Source organism: Meriones unguiculatus, chromosome 18 (assembly GCF_030254825.1).
Source record: "Meriones unguiculatus strain TT.TT164.6M chromosome 18, Bangor_MerUng_6.1, whole genome shotgun sequence".
Taxonomy (NCBI): Eukaryota; Metazoa; Chordata; class Mammalia; order Rodentia; family Muridae; genus Meriones; species Meriones unguiculatus.
Genome location: NC_083365.1, coordinates 21,367,418 through 21,392,242, shown reverse-complemented (window position 1 = coordinate 21,392,242; position 24,825 = coordinate 21,367,418). Strand labels below are relative to the sequence as shown.

Here is a 24,825-nt window from a genome sequence, read left to right as displayed (position 1 = left end):
CATCACTGTAATGATATCATATTTATTAAATATGACATCATTTTAGATAAACTAAAGGACAGAATTTATGAAGACCTGGAAATGAAAATCTTTATTACTGCATTAAATACTGCCAGTCTTCCCACTGAGTGAAACAGCTTTCTCTGTGTTTATAACAGAGCTGCCAAAGGAAACGAGGAGAGTGCACCAGCTGATGCTGCTCAGGTAAACCGAGATCCAGCAACTTACCCTTGATTCCTCCTGATGCTCCCGTTCATGAGCAATAGGAGATTCCCCACCTCTTCTCCAGAAAGGCGCTTGATAAATGTGCTACTGTGCTGAAGGGGAATACTTGGCCTTGCCTTTTGCTCATCTTAGCATCTTATCTTTGTGTGTGTTTATGCCAGATACAGAGGCCTGGAATCAATGTCAGGTCTCTTTCTGACAAGTGCTAAAGAGGCAGGGCTGCTGTGTGGACAGACCAGCAATGTTCTCTTAACACAGTCTATTGAAGACCATCTCCTCCAGGGCAGGCACTGCTGAAGGAACTGGTAGCTCATCATTAAACAGATCTAAGTTCCCTATCTATCACAGAGTGTACCTTCTTTTAAGCTGTGTAAACTTTTCAGTTTACTCCCAGAACAAAGAAGGTTTTAAACAGAGGTACATGGTCTCGCTTCTGTTTTTAACAGATTATTTTTGTCTGAGTTATTGAAAAATAGACCACATAGAAGTCTTTTGTGTTTTTGTGTATGTGGGTGTGCTATGCACATGTCTGCGCATGCATGTGTATGTGGGGGGCAGAGGCTGACACCAGATGTTACTTTCAATCGCTCTCTACCTTATGCATTGAGGCAGTCTCTCGCCTGAACTCACTGACTCAGCTAGTCTCTAGGCAGCTGGTGTGGGGGTCCTGTCTGCCTCCCCAGGGCAGCCCACTATGTCTACCGGATTTTACACAGATGCTGAGGACTGAACACCAGTTCTCACACTTGAGCAGCAAGTGCTTTACCACTGAGCTGCCTCCCCAAGACACTGTAGCACAGGCTGGTCTCAAGCACATTATGTAGCCCAGGCTATCCTCCAACTCACAACAATCCTCCTGCCTCAGCCTCCCAAGTGCTGAGGTTATGTGTATGGACAAACACACTTGACGAGCAATCTTTTATTTTTTTCCATTCACAGCCATATAATGTCTCACAGAGTCTTGGCAGTAGCTGTGGCCATTTGCAATGATAGAAGTATTTCTGGTGCCCTAAGGACAAAGTCTGCTCTTTCTTAAGACTCATTTATATTGATGGATGTGAGAAAGCTTTTGGTTTCTGAGCAGAGAATATAAGTGCATGGATGTACACAGGGCTGTGGTGACTTGTCAAGTCCGCTTTGGGGAGATAGCTGATTAGACTGCTGGAGCAGCAGCTTTGAGTCACAGACCCCATCACTAAAGTTCTATGACTGTTATGAACCATCTCTATAGGAAAAATTTCAACTGTTTCGATTTCGAAGACTCAGAAGGCCATGCCTGGCCCCAGGGTAGCATAGTCCCTATCTCAGGCATTCAGATGTGACTTCGAAGAAGCACAGGATCACTTTACAGAAGGTTTGATGGTGAAAAATAAGCTAGAAATAAACAAATAACCCATTTTCAATTTTCTTTGAAACCCAATTTCAAATTTCTTTCACACATAATTTATTTATTCTCATTCTTATGTTAAATTAAGAAAATTGTAGCTGTAGAAAGGGGCAAGACCTGAGAACTCACTGTCCTCCCATTTTATCTGACATCTCAAACCAGCACACATATACACCCGATTGAGCTGGGACAGGAAGATGGCTCAAGGATGCTGCCAACATGACCTGAGTTCAGTCCTCAGAACCCACACGGCAGGAGAGCTCTAACTCCTGTGGGCTGTTGTTGGCATGCTTTATACCTCTACCTCCCTTCCAACCCCCCAACACTAGGTAGGAGACAAAGAAGGTTAGAGGGGAAAGGGGATGGAGACCTCTTTAGACTTTGTTCCTTGGGGCAAGTCCAGTCTTTGTAGTCAGAAAGTCCAGCAGGACGAACCAGCAGCGGTGGTGGACAGCAGCAGGGAGAGCAACAGCCTAATCTTCCTCCAAGCACCTGCATCTCTCTGTGGGACCTAGCATTTACACCCTCTCAGAGTCCTCAGACATAAACTATCTACAGCTGGCAAAGATCACGCCCCTCTCAGAGCACAGGACAATCATAGTTAATAGCTGTGGACAAACTGAAGCTTCCCCATATCCCACACCTGGGATTAAAACAAAAACAAGTTTACATAACAGAACTGAGTTTTTAAAGAAACCAAAACTTCCACTACAGGTTGTCCTTTGACATCTAATGTGAACTGTGGCATTTGTAGCCCTCCCAACACATAAATAAGTAAATAAATAAATGTGAGGAAAACTTAAAACTGACCCAAGCTATTAGATTCTTAGTGTTTTACCTCATGTGTTTACATGAAAATTTCCCTTTGCTAGGTAATGGTGATACATGACAAAGAAAAACCCTGATTCATTAAAAGAAAAAAGAAAGAAGGAAGGAAGAAATGAAGAGAAAAGAAAAAATTCCTTTTGGTTCTTTTACATGCAAACGCTGCATTAAAAAGAAAACATTTTTATTTTAGTCCATATAAAGCTGTTCCTCAAAAAATTAAACTTGGAATTACAGTATGACCCAATAGTACTGTTTCTTGTATGTTTCTTCAGCATTAGTCACAGTAATCAGAAGGAGGAAGGAACACATAACAAAACCAAACTGTGATCTATGCATGCAGTGAAATAGTACTTGTTTTTTTAAAAATGAAAGCTCTGATGTATGTGCCACAAAGTGAGCAAGATCTGAAGGCAGCCTGTGAAGCAAGCCAGTCACAACAGAACAAATACTCTACGATTCCACTTTGTGAGGTGACTAACGTCAAATTCATAGAACAGGAAATAGAATGGTACTGCCAGGGGTGCAGAGAGAGAGAAATGGAGAGTTGTTATTTAGTAGGGAAGTCCATCCATTTTGGCAGATGAAAAATTTGTGGAGCTGATGGTTGATGATGGGTATCCTCATATCACAGAGCAAATGGACTTGGTGACACTGGCCTCTGTACTTAGAAGTGGTTAAAAGACAAGGTGTATGCTATGTATTTTAACACATTAAAAAAAAAAAAGGTTCATGAGTATTGACTTTTATAGAAAGCACAGAGTTGATTTGTTAAATATACATTATGAACCAATTATTAAAAATATGTACTTCTTTTCTCTTTTTCTTTTCTTTTCTTGGGGATGGAGGTGCTGGGGACAGAGTCTCAATATGTAATCAGGCTGGCTTTGAATTTATAGAGATCTACTTGCCTCTGCCTCCCAAGTGCTAGGATTAAAGGCATATGGTAACATACCATGCATTTTCTCAGTCTTTAAATTTCTTTGTTAATAGTAACAGTATGAATGTGTGTGATGAATGTGTTGGGGCAAGTATGGTATGCATTTATGGATTCCAGGGACAACTTTGTGGAAGTACTTTTTGCTTTCCACTTTTATGTGGGTTCCAGGGATTGAACTTGGGTTGCTAGGCTTGCATGATTATGAGGTAAGGGCCTTAACCTGCTGAGCCATCTTGCCAATGTCTCGATCTTTTTAATAATCCAAATAATAGCCAGGGGATGGTGGCTCACAACCTTTAATCCCAGTACTCAGGAGGCAGAGGCAGGCAGATCTCTGTGAGTTCCAGGCCAGCCTGGTCTACAGAGCAAGTTTCAGGACAGCCAGAGCTGTTAGACCGAGAAACCCTGTCTCTAATCATCATCATCATCATCATCCAAATAAAATATATTGTTACCATAACAATATATAACATAACATTTGTTGCAGTTTATAAATTCATATTTTATTTTCTTTTTCTACAAATAGGAAAATCAAGAGGATCTAGGCCTATGGGAAGAGAAATTTGGAAATTTTGTGGATGTCAAAGCTAATGGTAAATTGTCAAAGTTAATGATGTCATATTAAAATACATCACACCCCTCAGAGCACAGGACAATCATAGTTAACAACTGTGAACAAACTAAAGCAGCCCCGAATCCCACACCTAAGATTAAAATAAAAACTGCCAAACATTTATATCTAAATATCATTTGAAGGCTGGGCATACAGATCTTTGATAGAGTGCTTGGCTAATGTGGGGGCACCCTGGGTTCAATCCCCAGTGTCATAAATAGGTAGGTGGGTAGGTAGGTGGATGGATGGATGGATGGATGGATGGATGGATGGATGGATGAATAGATTCCTTGAGCTTTGGCACCTAAAACAAGTAGCTTCTGTAATGTGAAAGAAATCTCCTGGTTGGCCTCTCTATTCTTCAATAACGCATTGCAATGGAGAAGTCATTATATATACCTTATAGAAGAGTGAAAGAGATACTTGGGCCATGTACAGCTGTGGTCTCAGGAAAGGGCCTGGGCCAGCACACAGCTTGCCATTTTGAGTAAATCAGACAGCTGTAAATTCCACATTCTATTCTCATGAGATCCAAGTTGTACAGCTCATTTGCTCTAACATTTCTAGCCAGTAACTCTCAATGTTTTTAGGCCCCCTCATCCTTGTCCCAGGTGCTGTGTCTCATCAGGCTGAGCAATTTGGTTGAGCTCACATATCACAAATCACAACCACAGGAAGCCATATATTGCGGATCTAGGAAAGGCCTTCATGCTGTTCTTGACAGTGGTTCTTATAGAGAGCCACAGATAAGGCTGACAGGAAGATTATCAGGTGAAGACAAGCATGAACTTGTCCAGCAAAGATTCAAAGTACTCAGTACCAAAGGGCACAGGGAGCTTCAACACACGGCTCAGGCAGCACAGCTAGTAAGCGGGAGGAGCTTTTCATTCCTACGCATTATGCATATACATTCACTTTCTCTTACACAGGCGTAGATGTCCACCAGCCCCCAAGCACCACGGCATCTTACTCTTAAAATCAGTGCACAACACTCGTTGGGGCAAATTCAGATCTCTCCACTCTCAGCCTCGTTTTCTTAGCTAAATATATGAATCTCTTAGATTGATCTATTGAGAAGCAAAACTGAGCCATGGTCCTTGTCTCTACAGGTCCTTCCTCTATTGGTTTGGATTTCTCCTTTCATGGATTTGAACATCTCTATGGTATCCCTCAACATGCAGAGTCACACCAGCTTAAAAATACGAGGTAAGCGACAGCAAGATGCTTAACTAGTCTCTGGCTTAATATTACTTAAGGGGTTTAAGAAACCTTTCTGGAAGTTTTCAGGGTCCTGAACAGTATAAGAGAATTAAAAGCTTGGTAAGAGCAAGCGAGCAAGCAAGCAGGGATCTGCATGTTTATTCTCTCTCTGCTCCTTGACTGTGAATGTCTGCAATAACGGACTGTACTCAATTTAAGCCAGGGTCTGTATGTTCATTCTCTCTCTGTAAGCCAAGTGAGCCTTTTTCCCCAAGTTACTTTTTGTGAGCAACAGAAATGAAACTAGGACACAAAGGTGGAAAGAAAGAACCAACTCTGCAAAGCTGTCCTCTGACTTCCACGTGCATGCACACGCACTCACGTTAATTAAAAAACTGTAACAGTGAACCCAAAAACTACAGAAATAAAAATAAGGAGTAATTGGAATTAAACTGGATGTTCTGTGCAGGATATTTTTGGGGAACCCTGGGAGAATACTTAAAAAAAGAAACTGATCTAGAAAAGAGGACACTGAGCTAGAAAATGTGGCATCTCCAATTACCTATGATTTCCTCGGAGAGACATTTCAGGCTGACACTACCGACAAATGGATCCAAGAGGCGTCTGTCTAAGAGGAGCCAAAACCAAAGAGAAGCAGAGGCTGATTAAAGTTGTCAGGTCTAGAGATTTTCCTAGGCAGGCATGGTGACTAGTCCCACCACCCCAAGTTGGAGCTCCCACCTCCAAACCTGTTCCAAATCTTTCCGGGCTCAGCTCTCTGGAGGTATGTTTGGATGCACTGCTTTGGCAGCAGAGGATGTCTGCCATTCTGGAGAATTCACAGGGGACATTTAGAAAAGGTATCTCAGGATCTAAACCTAAGGTTTGGAGGGAACCAACGGAGACAAAGGAGATGGATCGTATGCACCGGGTTGGGTCAGGAAACCTTTAGGCAAGTGATAGATGAGTCTTTGTAGGGGAGTGGTTTTATGTAAGGTCTAGTTACATGCCCAGGCCGGTCTAGAACTCGCTTTACAGCCTAGGCTGGCCTCTAGCTCAGAGTTCTCCTACCTTCCACACGCTGGGATTATAGAAGTATGTGCCTTCATGCCTGGCAGGAGGTACAAGGTCTATTTACAGAAGAGGATGAAGCTGTTCTATTCACAAACAATCCGCTTGTATATTTGGTGATCAGCCTCTTCTGTGTTTCAGAGATGGAGATGCATACCGTCTTTACAATCTGGACGTTTATGGATACCAAGTACATGATAAAATGGGCATATACGGTTCAGTGCCTTATCTCCTGGCCCACAAACAGGGCAGGACTGTAGGCGTTTTCTGGCTGAATGCCTCAGAAACACTAGTGGAGATCAACACAGAGCCAGCGGTTGAGGTGAGCTATGGAATGTGGCTGCCTGCCATATTTACCACACTGTAGTCAGAGCCCTTTTCTTTGCAGAAGCATTTTTCTGTGACCAAGAGCTTTGCAGTGCAATCAGCGAATGTCAGTAGGAGCTACTACATGTAGGCTGAATCGCATAGAACTGGGTGTCATAGTGTACAGTGAAATATTTTCAGATTTATATCCTTATAAATTTTATAAGGATAAATATTTATCCTTATAAATATTTATATCCTTCTCCAGTACACACTGACCCAGATGGGCCCAGCGGCTGCCAAGCAAAAGGTCAGGTGTCAAACTAATGTGCGCTGGATGTCAGAGAGTGGGATCATTGATGCTTTCCTGCTGACAGGACCTTCCCCTTCTGACGTCTTCAAGCAATACTCATATATCACGGGTATGTGTGTGCCTCGCTCCATTGTGTTCCCTCTGCCCTAGGTATCATTCCTGCAAATTAATATTTGTTCTACATTATGTAGAAATGGCAAACACTTTAAGTAGCAAGCATTTTCTTCTCATCCTCATTACATCCAGACAAGCTAAATGTACCTCTAGACCAGTAGTTCTCAACCTGTGTGGGTCATGACCCTTTGGGACGGTCACATGTCAGATGTTTACATTAAGATTAACAACAGCAGCAAAATTACAGTTACAGAGTAGCAACAGAATAATCTTATGGTTGGGGTCACCACAACATGAGGAACTGTATTAAAGGGTCACAGGATCAGGGAGGTTGAGAACCACTGCACTAGACTGTCTGCTTTCTAATCCCTAACCCTTCTCATACGCCTGCTTGAAGCCTTCAGTCTTTGGGAATGATCTCCCTGGAGTTACAGACAGTTGTGAACTGCCACGCGGGTGCTAGGACTTGAACCCAGATCCTCAGAAAGAGCAGTGAGTGCCCTTAACTGCTGAGCCATCTGTCCAGCCCCCTTTCTTCTTTTTTCTTTTCACCTCTTTTCTGAGAAATTTTCTTCATCTTATCTCCCAGGTCGTCTGCTTATCTGTCATGTGTATAGTGTTGAGGCCTCTCCTGTCTCTTTTTCCCTGTGTGCTCATTGTTTTACAATGCCCTAGTCTAGTTTTATGATGTCCTGGTTGATTTTGTGAATCTCTTATCTCTTTCCATCTCTATAGATACTGATGATAAGGATTTTTATTTTTATTTTAAAATTATGTATATATGTGTTGACATGAAGGGCTTTTGGGGTCCAGGAGAAGGCGTCTGAGCCCCTGGAGCTGCTTATAGGCCACCAACGTGTATCTCTGCATAGAAGCCCTTGGTGCCTGCATGAGTCTGATATCCTAGCACTCTAGGAGCATGTCCAGGTTTCTTGAGCAGGGACATGCTCTTCTGCTCCTCTGTGCCCTCTTCACACACCCTTTGTGGTTCAGCAGGCACCACCCCTGCCTTATCTCCCACCCTCCAGGTCTGTGTTGAATGCACTTCCCTTTGGCTTACGCTTTTGTTTCAAAGCTTCTTTTTGTAGTTATTTTTATGACTCAGTTCTTCCACCGTGTGACCCAGGACTAGAACTCAGGTCATCAGGCTTGGTGGCAAGAACCTTTATCCACTGAGCCATCTCACTGGCCTCACTTTTCTTTTTTAAGGACAGGGTCTCATGTATCTCAAGCTGGCCTTGAACTTTCTATGTAGACAAGTCTGACTTTAAGCTTCTGATTCTTCTGCCTCTAGCTCTCCCAAATGCTGGGATTACAGGCATAGGTCACCACCAGTTTTATAGGATGCCAGGAATTTTGAACACGATGTTTTGTGCACACTAGGCAAGTAGTTACCACCTGAGCTGCACCCACAGCTGCCATTTTGCCGTTTGATATGTCTTCCTGTGTTTAAAAAAAATCATGAGAATAATTCTGACCTGAAGTACGGGGCTCTTTATAAACGGATCCTTTCCAGTTTCAACTTCTCTTGGTCTCTCACACTGTACTGCCTGCAGCATTTATTTCCTCTAAGGCTACGCGTACTTCTTTGCCTGCGTCTTTATTCCCTGTTCCTATGTGCTCTACCTTGTCTCCCCGCCTGGCGTCCTCCTACTCTATCCTTCTCACATGCCTTGGGAAACCTCTACAGATCTCACATTACTCTGAAAGCGGAACGTATGTGTTCCCACAGCGTTAGACTTATACCTCTGGCATAATAGTCATAGCTCAGGTCAGTGTTTATTTATACCCCTCCAAATCGCCCCGACTGCCACTTTCTTCTAGGCGGGGTCTATTGATAGTTTATGTAGTATCAAGCTCAGTGCTTAATACCGTGAAGATTGGGAAGATGGTCCCTGAATAATATTGGTGGTCTCCACTGCCATCTTCTTTCTTAGGCACACAAGCCATGCCCCCTCTTTTTTCCTTGGGGTACCATCAGTGTCGCTGGAACTATGAAGATGAGCAGGATGTGAAGGCAGTGGATGCAGGCTTTGACGAGCATGACATTCCATATGACGTCATGTGGCTGGACATAGAGCACACCGAGGACAAGAAGTACTTCACCTGGGACAAAAAGAGATTCCCAGACCCCAGAAGAATGCAAGAGCTGCTCAGGAGCAAAAAACGGAAGGTGCAGTCAGCCTCATGTCTAAAGCTTTTTAATCCTAGCATTTAAAGGACGTTTAAAATTTGTCTTGGCACATCAGCAGAAAAAAGACAATCTGATGAAACATGGCTGTGGGAATAGAGCCTTCTAATGTAACTGTGGTAAGAGAAGTTAGGTGTTAAAAGGTCAAGAAGGGTACTAAAATGCGGCAACACCCCCATCCCGGCCATTGTCGTGCAGACCCCAGGACAGTAAAGGGGCCTGAGACTGTCAGACCCCTTTCGGCAGCTTCTCTGCTGTTTCCTTCGCTCCTAAAAATTTGGTTCCATTGTCAAAATTTGTGTAAGTGTACAGACACCAGGAGCAGAAAAGTTTCTAACATAACTCTGGAGAGCACAGAGCTGTCTCCCAATCTACTTTGAAAATGGCTTGAGACCACTGGAAAAGGGGACTAGCTCAGTTTCCATGGTGGCTGGAATAAGAGTTCTTCCACATGGCTGAATTGTCTAGCTTCTTGCTGCTAACCAAGAAGGGAGCTCCTGGGCTTTCTTTGTCAGCTTGAGTGCAGGTGGCCAAAAGGGTAAGAGGATGTGGTAGAACTTAAGTTAAGTCTTAGCAGTGGAGTCCTGGGGACCAAGATGGCTCAGCAGGTAAAAGGTGCTTGACCCCCAAGCCTGACAACCTGAGTTTGATCCCAGGGTCCCACATGATAGAAGGAGAAAACTGACTAACGCCATTTGTCCTCTGACCTCCACATATACACCATGACAAGCATGTGCCCCCCCCCCCCGCTCCACACAAAAATAGATGAGTATAATTTTTAAAGGTTTACTTATTATATATACAGTGTTCTGTCTGCATGTACACCTACAGGCCAGAAGAGAGATCCAAATTTCACAATAGATGGTTGTGAGCCACCATGTCATTGTTGGGAATTGAACTCAGGACCTCTGGAAGAGCAAGCAACCAGTGGTCTTAACCTCTGAGCCATCTCTCCAGCCCCAAGTATAATTTTTTTAATGTAATCAGATTCTTTTTTTTTTTTAACATGTTTCACTGACAGACTCTCCCTGTAAATTTGTCAAGGACAGAATTGAAATTTAAAAGAGAAGGAGGGAAGCCACTGAGAAGTACATAATACTTATTTCCTGTTCTGCAAAAGGAAGGAAACAGTAATAAAGAGGGGAAGGAGACACTAGAAATGGGGAAAAGAGGAGGACAACCCCATTTGTAGCATGTAAATGATATAATCTGTCCCCCTAAAATTCAAGCTGTCTTTTTAACCCATTCCTTAATAAATATCACCTTAAAGACATACATAGGGCTGCTGAGATGGCTCAGTGGATAAAGGCATTCTGCTACCAAGTCTGAGAACCTGAGTTCAAGCCCCACCTAGGAGCAGGAGAGAACTGACTGCAGACAGACAGACAGACAGACAGACACAATAAATACATAAACAAATGTAAAATGATAATAATGATAAACCATGATAATCATAACAGAGGGTTCACCTGGATTTGATAACAGCTTTTGAATGAAAAGTTATAGGGATTTACTAATGTCCAAAATTTTCAATGAGTTGTAGTTTCTGAGTAAAAACTTGACCCATCCCCCAAACTGTGGTGAAGATGCCTAAATGGACATAAATCTCCTAAGACTGACATGGTCTTAAAGTCTCTGTCCTGACAGCTTGTGGTTATCAGTGACCCCCACATCAAGGTGGACCCTGACTACACAGTCTACGCTAAAGCCAAACAACAGGGCTTCTTTGTGAAGAATCCTGAAGGTGGCAACTTCGAAGGAGTATGCTGGCCTGGTATGGTATCACTTCCACTTGTTCTGTCTCAACTAATGAAACCTCTTTGGCTGCCATTCTCATTCCTTGTGGGTTTCTCTTTCTCATTCAGCCACACTTTCAGCACCTTTAAGGAAGAGAGGCCATCACCTTCTTTTGTATCTTTCATACCACTTGGTACAATGAGCTATGACTTCATTTAGCAGTCAGTGACCAGATAGATGAGGGAATGAAAAATAAGCAAAAACTAATCTCCATGGCATGTTATTTCTTTAAGCAAACAGAGATAGGAAGTAGGGAATGAGGAAAGTGTGGGGTGAAGGACAGGGATAAAGTGTTTGGCAGGCTCTCCTTTGTGAATGAAAAATAAGCAAAAACTAATCTCTATGGCATGTTATTTCTTTAAACAAACAGAGATAGGAAGTAGGGAATGAGGAAAGTGTGGGGTGAGGGGCAGGGATAATGTGTCCGGCAGGCTCTCCCTTGTGATTGCTGTCTGTCCTTTTAGCCTATCATTTTGACTTTCAGCCTTTTATGAGTGACTTCAGTAGCCTATAGAATGCTAGATGTAAAAGTTGTTAGTTTAAGGCCTTGTTAGAAGTTCTCCAAAGAGCAAAAGAATGCACCACTGTATCATAAATCCAAGTGCTATGCCTTCCTGCTCTTTCTTGAAACATTTGGACAAGTCTGTGTTCTCTTTAAAAACAGGAGTTATTGCAGGGTATTCGGCATCCCTGCTCTTGGCCTTTCTTAGGTCATGAGTGAAGGACAGGCTCTATCCTGACTTCTTCCTTGCCATGTCATGGGCCTCTGGTGTTGAAAGTGTTAAACTTTGTCATTTTAAAAATCACCTTCACTTGTTGTAGACCATGCCTCTCTCAGTTGTCTTTGTATTTGATGTGAGGCGTCTGTTGATAACCTGACTCTCAAGTCTCATATCTTCTTTACTGTACATCTTGCTGTAATGATCACTGCTCCTGACAGACTGCCCACTGCCTCTGCAGGTCTCTCATCTTACCTGGATTTCACCAATCCCAAGGTCAGAGAGTGGTATTCCAGCCTTTTTGCTTTCACTGTTTATCAGGTTGGTTTTTGTTCTTTTACTGTTTCCTAGTTAACCTGAAATGATGAAAGGAAAAGGCAGTTTCCTTTCATTAAGTAGCATATATATACATCATAAAATAAAAGGCGAGGATAGACATCACATTACAGACTTTGGTGGCATTAGAAAGGGGACTATGCACATTACTAGCTTTATAAAAACTGTGGTTTTACCTGTATCATAATGGACTATGATATATCAAAGCAGTACAATAGTGATTTATTCTACTTACTGATTACTGTGTACATGTTAATATAAAATACTATTCTACAACTATTATTGGAAGTTGCTATGAAGCCAGGCATGGGGAAACGGTAATCATAGCACTTGGGAAGATGGGCAGAAGAATTGCCATGAATTCAAAGCCAGCCTGGGGTACAGAGTAAAACTCAGTCTCAAGGAAAAACAAACAAAAAACTGGGTGTGGTGATGCTCACCTTAAACCTCAGCAGTTGGCAGGCAGAAGCAGAAGGAGTTCTGCGAGATGGAAACCAGCTAGGTCTACATAGCAAATTCCAGGACAACCAGAGTTACATAAAAAGACCCTGTCTCAAAAACAAAAGACTTACGGCTAGGGAAATAGCTAGGTTGACAAGAGTGCTTAGCCAGCAGAGCTGGTCCCCAGCACAGCAAAGATACAGGCATGGTAGCAGATGCCTATAATTCCAGCATTTAAGGGTAAAGGCAAAAGGATCAGAAGTGAATGTCAACTTTAGCTAGTTGTCAAATTCAAGACCAACCTAAGCTACATGAGACCCTGTCTTAAAAAAAAAAAAGAAAAGAAGCAAACAAAAATCTTCATCAGCAATAAAATGGGTATTACAAGTGTGAAACTATCTTAAAAACCAGTAGTTCTCAACCTATGGGCCACAATCCCTTTGGGAGTTCAAACAACCCTTTTACAAGATTTGCATATTAAATATCTTGATATCATTTATCTACATTATGATTCATAACCAAAAAAATTACATTTATGAAGTAGCAATAAAAATAATTTTATGGTTGAGGTGATCACAACACGAGGAACTATATTAAAAGGTCACAGCATTAGAAAGTTGAGAACCATTGTTACAAACCATAATGTGTTATTAAAGCAAAATATAATAATCAAAATCTTGAAAGAACAGAAGAGGCCACGTTAGAGACCTGTCTTCCATCGTTATGGTTATGATGACAATCATGGTGATACTAACACAAACTGAATGCAAACCACACCAAGCACTGTTTTAAATGTTTGATGTGCATTCCCCCATTTTTTCCTTTATAATAACACTCTAAATCTTAATAAGTAAATATGAATCCCCCACATAATAAAATTGAGGTGTGGAGAGTGTAAAAACCCATAAAGGTCACCCGCTTACTAAGTGATGAGCCCAAGATCTTCATTCAGGTCTATTTGCCACCCAAGCTCAGCTCTTAAGCACAAGACACTCACTTCTGTGCATCATTGATTAGGAGATTAGAAAGCAGGGCAGTAGAAACAACAATCCCTAGGCAAAATGTGGCTATAGTCATTCACTTCATTATTGTCTGTGGCTGCTTTCACAACACTGTGCCAGAGTAAAGTAATTAAAGAGCTTTTATGATCCACAAAGATGGAAATGTATATTATCTAGATCTTTACAAGAGGAAGAAGATAATAGTATGAAGAGGAGTTGGCGGATAAGAAAGCTTGCTGATATTTGCTTTAGAAGTGCTAAAAGAAGATTGGAGGAAAATATTTGAAAACTATGCAGCAAAATTTTTAGGAGTGTATTTGCTTAGAAGCCAAGCATGGTGGTGCATGCCTTTAATCTCAGCACTTGGAGAAGTAGAAAAAGGTGGATCTCTGTGCATTCAAGACCAGCCTGGAGTGTATACCGAGTTTCAGGACAGCTAGAGCTATGTAATAGACCCTATCTCTCACACACACAAACACAGGGTTCATTTACTTAGAAATAGTTGAAGGTGAAGAATCGAAAGAAAATCTATGGGCCACTCCCAAGCACTGGAAAGATCATCACCCATGTGGGCAAGATCTCAGGTGTGTTCTGTGATGTCCTGGAAAGAAGCCGGGCCTCGTTTGGACATGGCGTGAAGAATAGGGCATCAAGAAATAATAGAATGAGCTGCCTGCAGCTCCCTGTAATGGTGGCCACATGCTGAGCCCAGGGGCTTTATAAGAAGATTTTATAAGGATTCTAATACCATGTTCACTAGATGGAGAGAACACAAACCATAAAGATGTTCAGAAACAGAAAATGCACCTGTCAAATCTTTCAGAGTATTAGAGAAAAAACAGATTCATGTATAGTCATAATTGCTTTTAGTTAAGAATTGTAGCAGCGATTTCTTCTCAGCTTTTTGGATGAAATCAAGTGACAATTTGTAGTAGATAGTGAATGATGCAGAGCTTAATGATAAGTATTCACAATTTTTCTGGCATGTATTCTCTAAGGATATCTTGGAATGAATTCACAGACAATAAAGTACAGCACTCTTATCAACAAATATTTAATGATAGCTTTCTTTGAGTGAGAAACTGTTCTAGGTGCGTGGGATCTTTATTGAACAAAACAGACAAAATTCACAGCCTCATCAGCTTAAAAAAATAAATAAGAAAGAAAAGAAAGAAGATCAGGGATACTGTCCTATTAACACCATCCCTGGGGAAAGATTCTCATGAACGGGGTTCACTTTCTAGGGATCTTCGGATATCCTCTTCATATGGAATGACATGAATGAGCCCTCAGTCTTCAGAGGGCCAGAGCTAACCATGCAAAAGAATGCTGTTCATTATGGCAACTGGGAACACAGGGAACTTCACAACATCTACGGGTTTTATCAGGTAAAATAAGAAAAGAAGTCAACAAGATTCATATGCCCTGTTCTTAAACAGGGCATCAGCTGTATAACTGAGTGTACTCTGCATGTCTCTTTGTGTGTCTTTGCTGTCAACTGCAGTGAGTCTTAGATTAGAGCCTATTTATTATTTCTTCCCACTTCCCTTCCCTTCCACAATAAGCCTGATAAAATTTAAAATATTGTATATGGCAGTTAATACTACTAGCAGACATATGTTGGCACAAGCTATCTAGAAATATAGTAATGAAGGTAATTAAAGCAAGGTTTTAAATTTTCATAAACATCTATCTAATGCAAGCTTAGCTGAGTTTGGTGGCACACGTGTGTGATCCTAATATTCATAGTACAGAAAGACTGTGAATTCAAGGCCTGCCTGGCCTGCGTAATGACTTCCAGTCCAGCCGAGACTGTACGACATCCCTGTCACAAAAGCAGAAAGCGAACGCTGGCTAGAGTGAGGGCTCAATGTTTAAGAGTGCTTGCTGCTCTTCCAGAGGACCTGAGTTTGGTTCCCAGTACCTAAGTTGTGCAGCTCACAAAAGCCTGTAACTCTAGCTCCAGAGGATCCGGCACTTTCTTCTGGCCTTCAGAGGCACCCACGCAAGGCGTATACATGTACACATATACATATATATATATATGTACATGCATACATGTGTATATATATATATATATATACATAGTATGTAGACCATATGGATATTATCATATGTAAAATTTTTAAAATACTTACAGGGACTAGAGAGATGGCTTAGTGGTTCAATCCTAGAACTTACTTGGTGGCAAACACCATCTGTAATTCCAGTTCCAGAGGAGCCAAAGCCTTTTTCTGGCCTCCATAAGTAGTGCATACACATAATGTACAGACATACATGTAAACAAAACACTCGTGTATAAAGAAAAAAATCTAACGAAAGAAAACAAAAACCCCAACCTTCTAAAAACCTCAAAACCGACCCCTGGGGACACACCTCCTCTAACAAGGCCACATTTCCTAATCCTTACCAAACAGTTCCACCAGCTGGGGATCAAGTATTTAAATATGTGAGCCTACGGGGGCCGTTCTCATCCAAACCACCACAGTGTACTTTTGAAATGTGTAAGCTTTCCGAATTTGCTCAGCCTTCTGAAAACGTGGTAGAATTGTCTTCTATTTGTTGATTGTATCCAAAGATTGAGAATCATGTACCCTAACTTACACCTATGAGCCTTTGTTAGTTTTGGAATGTGACCACATGCCTGTAGGTCTCTCACACTTGTTATTTTTTAATGGGAGCTGCTAACTGGAAATAGCCTCTTCCATATTACCTCCTCCAGGTAATATATGTTTATTTCTCTAAAAGCCTTTTGCTTTAATTGTCAACTGCCTTGGGGAATTTATTTGTTTGTTTATTTATTTGTTTTTGTTTTTTTCAAGACAGGGTTTCTTTGTGCAGCCCTGGCTATCCTGATACTCACTATGTAGATCAGGCTAGCCTCGAACTCAGAGATCCTCCTGCCTTTGCCTCCCAAGCCCTGGGAATAAAGGTGTACACCACTACTGCCCAGTGGGGAATTTCTTATGAAGGCTAAAGCAAACACTTAACCTCTCTGAAATTACTTTTTTACCAGTGCCAACTCTCTGACTCACAGATTATTGTGTAGATCATATGGAAATATAGTATGAAATGCCTGCCAGATACTACCACTGAATAAGTGGCAGATTGTTTTGTTGTTGTTGTTTTGTTGTGTGTGTGTGGTGTATGTGTGTGTGTGTGTGTGTGTGTGTTTTCTGCCATGCTGGGCCTCAGGCACGTTGGATGGCCAATCTTCTACACATCTGCATCCTATATGTGTTCACTCTTATTTCGTTGATATTCCTAATCAAATGTTTCCATCATTTAGGCAAATTAATGACATTCACTGTATCATCAAAAAGACCTGACGGGTTTATTATTTTCAGTTTCATAGTCCTCCAACTTTTCCCATGCTAGTAGTCTATTGAGCATGTTGGCATGGTGCCCTCATCCTGTCTCCTCTTTCCAATCTTTCTCCATTGACCCACTTGCAGCAAATGGCTACCGCAGAAGGATTGATACAGCGATCTAAAGGGAAGGAGAGGCCCTTTGTTCTTTCACGTTCGTTCTTTGCTGGATCACAAAAATATGGTAAGAAATGGTTCACATCACAAAAGACAAGGTAGCCCCCATCCTTTTCTTTTGTATACCATTTATGATATACTGCTGTGTTCCTCTTCAGCAGCCTCGTGTCTTACAGTATAGAAAATGACGTGCTCTGACGTGGGTACTTTAAGTACGAATGAAAAGACCTAGAGGTACCTCAGTGGCGGAGTGTTTGCCTAGTAGGCAGGAGGCCCTGGGTATAATGCTCAGCCCTATAATAACCGAGGCAATGTGGCATGTGTTTGTAATCCTAGCACTCGAGAGGTGGAGGCAGGAGGAATAGAAGTTCAACGTCATCTTCCAAGACCATCTTGGGATGAATGAGACCCTATCTCTCTCCCACAGCCCCAAAAACAATAAACCAATTTTCATCAATATCTTAGGTAGGGATTCTATTGATGTGAAGAGACACCAGAACCACAGCAACTCTTAGTAAGGAAAACATTTATAGGGCTGGCTTATACTTTCGGAGGTTTAGTCCATTAGCATCATGTCGGGAAGCTTGGCGCCACGCAGGCAGACGTGGTGCTGGGGAAGGAGCTGAGAGTCACACTGCACCTGGCTTGAGCATCTGAGACCTCAAAGCCCACCCCCTAGTGACACACCTTCTCCAACAAAGTGGCACCTACTCCAGCAAGGCCACACATCCTAATACTGTCACTCCCTGCGGACCTAGGGGGCGATTTTACTCAAACCACTACAATCCCGTTGAGTACTTTTTTACTACTGAAGGAATGACCACTTTTATGTGATGGGAGAGTGACTCTGGAGTATTCTGTTTTCTGGCACGGCTTTCTCTGATCCTGTCTTTTTGACTTGGGAAAGCCAGGGAAATACACCTCTAACATACTGCTCCGGCCACCTGTTCCACTTAGCAATATGGCTTAAAATAGACCTGGCTTTTGCTTGTCATCAGGGTCACCTGTGACTGGATCTGGTTTAATACAGATCTGTTTCAGCTTGGCCACTCCGGGGGCAGGGAGGCTATTTTAAGGTCCCCATTCTTACATAAGTAACTGAGAGCTTAGGTCCCAAGCTAAAGAACCTGGTTTTGAGGGATTGTAGATATTTTTAGGTCCCGCACCCGACCTCCCCAAAGCAGCCCATTTTCTTCAGCCAAAGGACAGAATCGTGTCAACAGAGGAGCTCATCATAGCGTTAGACCCTCAGGCTGAAAGGAAAGTTTACACATGTAAGAGTAAAGGAAGGGTTACAAAACTGTGGGTCATCCACAGGAAAAACTATCATGAGGCAGTTTAAGATTACAGTTTAAATGTTTTTTTTTGTTTTTTTTTTTTTTTTTTTTTCATTTATTTTAGGGAGGCGTGACACATGCCACATGTGTCAAGGTCAGAGGTAGTTTTAGTTTTAATTGCGTGAGAATATGTTTGTAACATTATATAAATTAAAAAAGAAAGCATGCCTAACTGATATTCATTATCTCAATGGTTTAAAATGCAGGTGTAGTCATTTAAATCAATAAATAGGTTCTGGCAAATATAGGAAAATTTAAGCCTATAGTCCGGGCGCTTGGGAGTGGAAGCGGGAGGATCAGGAGTTCAAGATCATCATAAGCTACATAGAAAATCTGAAAGCATCCTGTGATGCATGAGATTCTGTCTCAAAAATAACTAAGTCAATAAGGACTGGCAAGATGGCTCACTGGGTTAAGGCACTTGCCACCAGGCCTGATGACCTGAGTTAAATCCCAGGGACCCACATGGTGGAAGGGGAGAACCAAGGCTACACAGTGAGTTCCTAAAAAAACTGCAGGGGGATTTAGGGGGGCAAAAAAGTTAATGAAAAAGTTTCTAGGCATCGGTCTAGAAAGCTAAAAAGAGATATGGATGTTAATGGTTTTTCTTTTGGAGTTTTTTTGCTGAAGAGTCTCACTATGTAGCTCAGGCTGGCCTTGAACTTGTATTGTCTCTCCCTCCCCAGAGCTGGAATAGCAAGCGTATGCCACCATGTCCTGTGCTGTCTAAATTATCTCTCCTCTCTTAGATGCAGGTCTGCTTTCTAGACTGCAGTACTCTGTGTGATCAGTTGTCCCAACGTGTAGCTAGGAGAACATGGCCTTTTCCAGTCACACGCTTGACCAATATAAAGAGCTTGTGACTGAACAACCATTAACACGGTATATCTGTGTGTCTACATGAGTTTTCTTTTTGTTTGTTTGTTGAATTTCCCTGTTTAACTCTGGCTGTCCTGGAACTCTCTCTGTAGACTGGCCTCGAACTCACAAAGTTCCACCTGCCTCTGCCTCCCAGAGTGCTGGGATCAAAGGTGTGCTCCTATCACCTGGTTTACATGAACTTCCTTGATAGGTGTGTCCTTGTGATTTCAAAATTATTATGTAGATACATCCACAACCCAATTGATGTCAAGGAAAAATTACTAGAGTGCTGTTTTTTAAAATCCCCTGAAAATATTTTTTTCTGCCTATAGGACAGCTCAACATTTCTACAGAAGATTGAAACAAAAACCTATTGAAACAGTTTTGGTAAAAGATAGGCCAAAAGGGGAAAAAAAAAAGGTTCCATGTTTAATCTAAATGTAGTAAAATGAGATTATTTTCCCTCTTAATGTCTCTAATGATATATAATCTGTTATTATAAACTCTTACCAACATAATGTGAACTGGAACTTTGGCTTTATCAGTCTGACTTCTAGACTCGAATCTATTTAATTTGACTATATAACTAGGGTAGATTATGGATCCACTGTTTTACATGTTTCTCTAATCTATAAAATATAGCTAATAATAGTGTTTGTCTCATGGGACTGTTGTGATAATCAAGTGGTACAAGAAAGCCTGAATATTTAGTTGTTTTTTTGTTACTGATGTTGGTTTGGTTTAGTTTTGGTTTTTGGGGGGTTTGTTTTTCAAGACAAGGTTTCTCTGTGTAGCCCTGGCTGTCCTTGGAACTTCCTCTGTAGGCCAGGCTGGCCTGCAACTCACAGAGATCCACCTGCCTCTGCCTCCCAAGGGCTGGGATTAAAGGCGTGCACCACCACTACCCAGTATTTTATGGAGCTTAATAACTTTTTCACTTTAGAAAATTGATACTTTTTGCAGAAATATTAGAATTTATTTAAGGTGAAAAATCTGTTTCCCTTTTTTTTATTTTTGTCTTTTACAAATATGGACTCTAAATGAAATGGAATGCACTGGATGATCTGTGTGTGTTTCACTGCCTTGTTATGGGCAATCTAGGTGCAGTTTGGACGGGAGACAACACAGCAGAGTGGAGCTATCTGAAAATTTCCATCCCAATGTTACTCACCCTCAGTGTCTCAGGCATCTCTTTCTGTGGAGGTAAGCTGATCCCTGTCCTGAGGCTTCAAGAAGGAAGCGAGAAGTGAGGGTCCTCAATGCTTATTAGCTGTTTGGGGCAAGGATAAATGCAAAAGGGAAACTGGGAGAAGAGCAATACTTGCTTCAAAACTTACTGCACAGCCTGATGTGGTGGCTTGCCCCTTAATGCCAGCATTCTAAAGGCAGAGGTAAGAGGATCTCTAAGAATTTGAGGCCAGCCTGCTGCAGTGGCACACACCTGTAATCCCAGCACTCAGGGAGGCAGAGGCACGTGGATCTCTGTGATTTCTAGGACAGCTGGGATTACATAGAGAGACCCTGTTTTTTTGTTTTGTTTTAATGCTACATGTATCTTGTCTGAATTGAGGACCTGAAATCAAGCAGAGGATGAGGAGCCTTTTTCATTCCCTCGTTCCCTCAACTCTGCCTCCAGAGACACAGTAACAGTGTTCCAGAAACATGAGAGCGCGGCAGACAATTTAGCACATGAAAAGCCAGCCTAGGCCTGGGTGTGTGGCTCAGTAAGCTGCTAGCCTAGTATGTTGAAGGCCTTGGGTTGATAGGCAGCAGCCAGGGAATGAGGGTCAGCCTTACAGAAGTACCTTGTGCTCAGCATATATAAGATTCTGTAGCATAATTTAACTTTTTTTTTTCCTTCAAGATGTGCTTGGTCAGTACAGTGCTTGCCTAGCTCGAAAGAAGCCCTCAGTTTGACCCCCAGCCCCACATAAAGACACACATGGCCACACATACCTATGATCCAGCACTGGGATGTAGAAATAGAAGGATCAAAGGTTCAAGGTTGTCCTGAGCTACTAACCAAAACAGATGGGACTATGGAGGTGGCTCAGTCAGTAAAGTGCTTGCCACACAAACATGAGGCCCTAAGTTCAGAAACCCCAGCACCCATGTGAAAGAGGCAGATGCAATGGCAGGTGCCTGTACTCCCAGAGCTGGGGACACTGGGATGCTTGCTAACCATCCAGTCTAGACAAACTTCAGGTTCAACAAGACACCCTGTCTCAAAAAATAAAATAAAGTGGAGAGTGATTGAGGAAGATACTAAAGTCAGGTTGTGGCCTACACACACATGTACCTTCTCACACATGAACATCATGCATGCACACACAAAAGATGTGCTCTTGGAAAAGACAGATTTAGTTAAAATGCATGTCTGATGGCTTACCTTCCCTCATCCTGAAAATTCAACGCAGGTAAATAATACCAATATAAAGGTGCTCGGAATATACTGGCTGCAGTTGTAGCTGCAGATGGGATTGATTTTTATTTTGTAAGAATAAAAAACAATATCACTTTTTTGATATATGTGTCTTTATGACATTGGGCCACAGGCAAGAAATACATGCTCTGCCCAACGGATGCGCATGAAAATTCTCCCTAAACCTCCAAGGCTGTTGATTTGCTTCTCTGGTTGATATTGTTTTAGCTTTTGCTTTCAAAAGAAATAAATTACCAGCCAATTTTTCCTTCAGCTCACAGACACACACCTAGTGCAGTTTCTGGGTAATGGAGGACCCAAAATACACAGGACAACTGCTGTAACAGAAAAGCCTGTAGCCTTTTGACAAAAAGAGAGAGAAAGCATAGAGCATTCTGGCAGGTCCCTGGCTGTTTTCATGGCTGCTGCTCCCCTGTTTGAGGCTATCGTTTGCCTGACATGTTTAGTGTAAACATGTAAAGCATCTCTCAGTTTTCAAGGCCTGGTTTTACCTTAACACATCATTTCTTTCATGTGTGGGTCTTCATCTGGTTTGTCTCTGTCTCACCAGCTGATGTGGGTGGCTTCATCGGCAATCCCGAGGCAGAGCTGCTAGTGCGTTGGTACCAGGCTGGAGCTTACCAGCCCTTCTTCCGGGGCCATGCTACGATGAACACCAAGCGGCGAGAACCCTGGCTGTTTGGGGAAGAAAACACCAGGCTGATCCGGGAAGCCATCAGAGAGCGCTACACCCTCCTACCCTATCTCTATTCTCTGTTCTACCATGTGCACATGTCTTCTGATCCTGTCATGAGGTAAAAAGGGCACCCTCTAGGTAGGGGCTCCAGAACCAGCCAACAGATCCCCTCACTGACGAGGGACTGGAAAAACCATGTGTTTAGTCAAAAGCCTCAGTCAGCTTTACTTCTTGCTGTGCGCAGGGTGCTGGCTGTTGAAGACACCGAATCTACTGACTAGATCCTCTGTCTCTCATGATTAGAATATTGCTATTTGTTGAGAAATGGAAATGTTGTAAAGAATAAGGAGTGGCTTTGCAGCTAAAATAACTTTAGTGTTTTACACATACTCCTCTCATGAAAAATAACTTTTCTACCGCCTGAGACTTGATCTTACCCATAGGGTTGAACTGTTCCAAGATTGAGTTAGGGATTTTTTTTTTCTGCTTATAAATTCTACTTTGAAGGCATAAATCAATTTTTTAGGTTAGAGAAAAACATGCACCAAGTTCCAAGTCAGCATTTCCTAAACTTGCTTCAGACCAGAAGTTTTCTGGTGATTCTAGTCATCAGCTAGAGTTAGGGACACCTGCTTTGTTCCCATTCAGTTGAAACAGACTATATTGTTGCAAAGGCAGGTAAATAAGTAGCAAGTTTTATTTATTAAAAAAATATTGGCTAGAGCAATGGCTCAGCTGGCTGCTCTTACAGAGAACCTTGGTTCAGTTCCCAGCATCCACATGGTGCCTCACAACTATCTGTAACTCTAGGCCTGGGGGATCCAGTGCCCTCTTCTGATGTCTGCTGGTACCAGGCATTCATGTGGTGTGCATACATATATACATACATACATGCAGGCAGGCAAAGTGCTCATACACATAAAATAATTTTAAATTTAAAAATTAAAAATTTTTTTCAGTTAAAAGATATCTATTTCTTGGGGCTGGAGATATGGCTCAGCAGTTAAAAGTGCTTGCTGCTCTTATAAAGGACATAAGTGTGTTTCCCAGCACCCACTTATGGGTCTGGTGGCTCACAACCAGCTGGAGCTCCAGCTCCAAGGGTTCCAGCACCCTCTTCTGGCCTCTGTGAGCACTTGTACCCAAATGACACACACACACACACACACACACACACTTAAATAAAAACATTCTCATAAAACCAAAAAAAATGGTTGGAAGCACTAAGTTGCTATCTAATCACAGATGTTGAAAGTTTTGTTATTTTTATGAACCTAAATGACTCCTTGGTGAGTTGTATGACACAATAACTATTTTGAAATCTTAATTTCTCAGCCTACCCCAAAGTGTTACCTGCTTGAAGTCAAGGAAAACTAGTTCCTTTTATCTAAATAAGTAATGATTAAATGATACAGGAAAGTCAGGGGCTTCATGGTTAATCCTCACTAAAGAAGCCTAGACAGGCATGGCGGTATTTGCCTGCATCTTAAGCAGTCTGGATGTAGATGAAGAGGAGGATTTCAAGTTCAAGGATAACCTGGGCTACAAAGCCCTGTCTCGGATGAAAAAAGAAAAATGAGGTCCACTATTGCACATGAAGTAAGCTCTCCCGTGTTTTCACTCTACCCACCTGCTCTACCTTGTTATACTTCCCTTCCCTGTATCAGCCTCAGCAGGCTTTAGAGGAGTGAGCCCTAAGAAGTGGCACAGAATTACCATTATAATAAAGTACGATTTTTTTTGCAAACAACATTATGCATTTAGATTGTTAAAGTCACAGTTATTCAATAGTCAGGTAGGAAAGTGGCACATAATAGAATTTTCAATATTCCATTAAGACATTCAAGTTGACAGAAGGCACTTTCACATAATAAATATAAAGTAACCGTAGCAATTGATCATAAACTCTTTGGTCATATGAAAAAGAATCTTGGCTCTTTGGTATTTTCCAATTCCTTTTGGAGAGTCATAGCGTTAAAAGTATAAAAATCTAACAAAACACTTAACACGGAGAATAATAAAACATAATGATATTTTAAAATGAGAATTGTTTCCTTTCCCCAGGCCTCTGTGGGTCGAATTTCCTGATGACTTAGAAACTTTTGGTGTGGACGATGCATACATGCTGGGTAGGTGTTTATAGGTTAAGTACAGTTATGATAAACTCTACAACCATGTTTCTATTATGTTTTCTAGTGAGAATACCCTGAGCCCAAGAAAGATAACTAATAAAAATAAGACTCCATCACCTTCTCTTTGAATCAGGGTCTTATCTAGCCCAGGCTGGCCTGTAACATACTCTGTCTAACAATGATGATGTTGACTTCTGATCCCAAGTGCTGAGACACAGGCATGTGACCACACCTGGTGCTGGGGATGGAGCTCAGAGCTGTGCGCTTGTTAGATGAACACTCTACCACCTAAGCCAGACCCGGCCCTCCTTCACCGAAGCTTTAAGGCAGTAGGGAGACTGTAGCTCTATTCTGTGATAATGTAGTCCTTATAATATTGTTCTTATTAATGCCAAGTAAATCCATTGTATTG

At 41.9% G+C, this 24,825-nt stretch overlaps 1 protein-coding gene across 3 annotated transcripts in view; it reads left to right on the top strand.

Annotated features, from left to right (window-relative positions):
• The window catches only part of Ganc (glucosidase alpha, neutral C), a 54,161-nt gene that overhangs the window by 16,882 nt on the left and 12,454 nt on the right, over window positions 1–24,825 (top strand). For all 3 annotated transcript variants that reach the window (XM_021639398.2, XM_060372160.1, XM_060372161.1), the window contains exons 6-18: window positions 159–204; window positions 3,904–3,970; window positions 5,100–5,196; window positions 6,403–6,583; window positions 6,836–6,989; window positions 8,932–9,167; window positions 10,833–10,959; window positions 11,943–12,022; window positions 14,724–14,867; window positions 16,935–17,031; window positions 20,264–20,365; window positions 22,156–22,399; window positions 24,346–24,410. In XM_021639398.2, coding sequence (XP_021495073.1) covers window positions 159–204; window positions 3,904–3,970; window positions 5,100–5,196; window positions 6,403–6,583; window positions 6,836–6,989; window positions 8,932–9,167; window positions 10,833–10,959; window positions 11,943–12,022; window positions 14,724–14,867; window positions 16,935–17,031; window positions 20,264–20,365; window positions 22,156–22,399; window positions 24,346–24,410 — 1,640 coding nt within the window. The remainder of the gene's footprint in view (window positions 1–158; window positions 205–3,903; window positions 3,971–5,099; window positions 5,197–6,402; window positions 6,584–6,835; window positions 6,990–8,931; window positions 9,168–10,832; window positions 10,960–11,942; window positions 12,023–14,723; window positions 14,868–16,934; window positions 17,032–20,263; window positions 20,366–22,155; window positions 22,400–24,345; window positions 24,411–24,825) is intronic.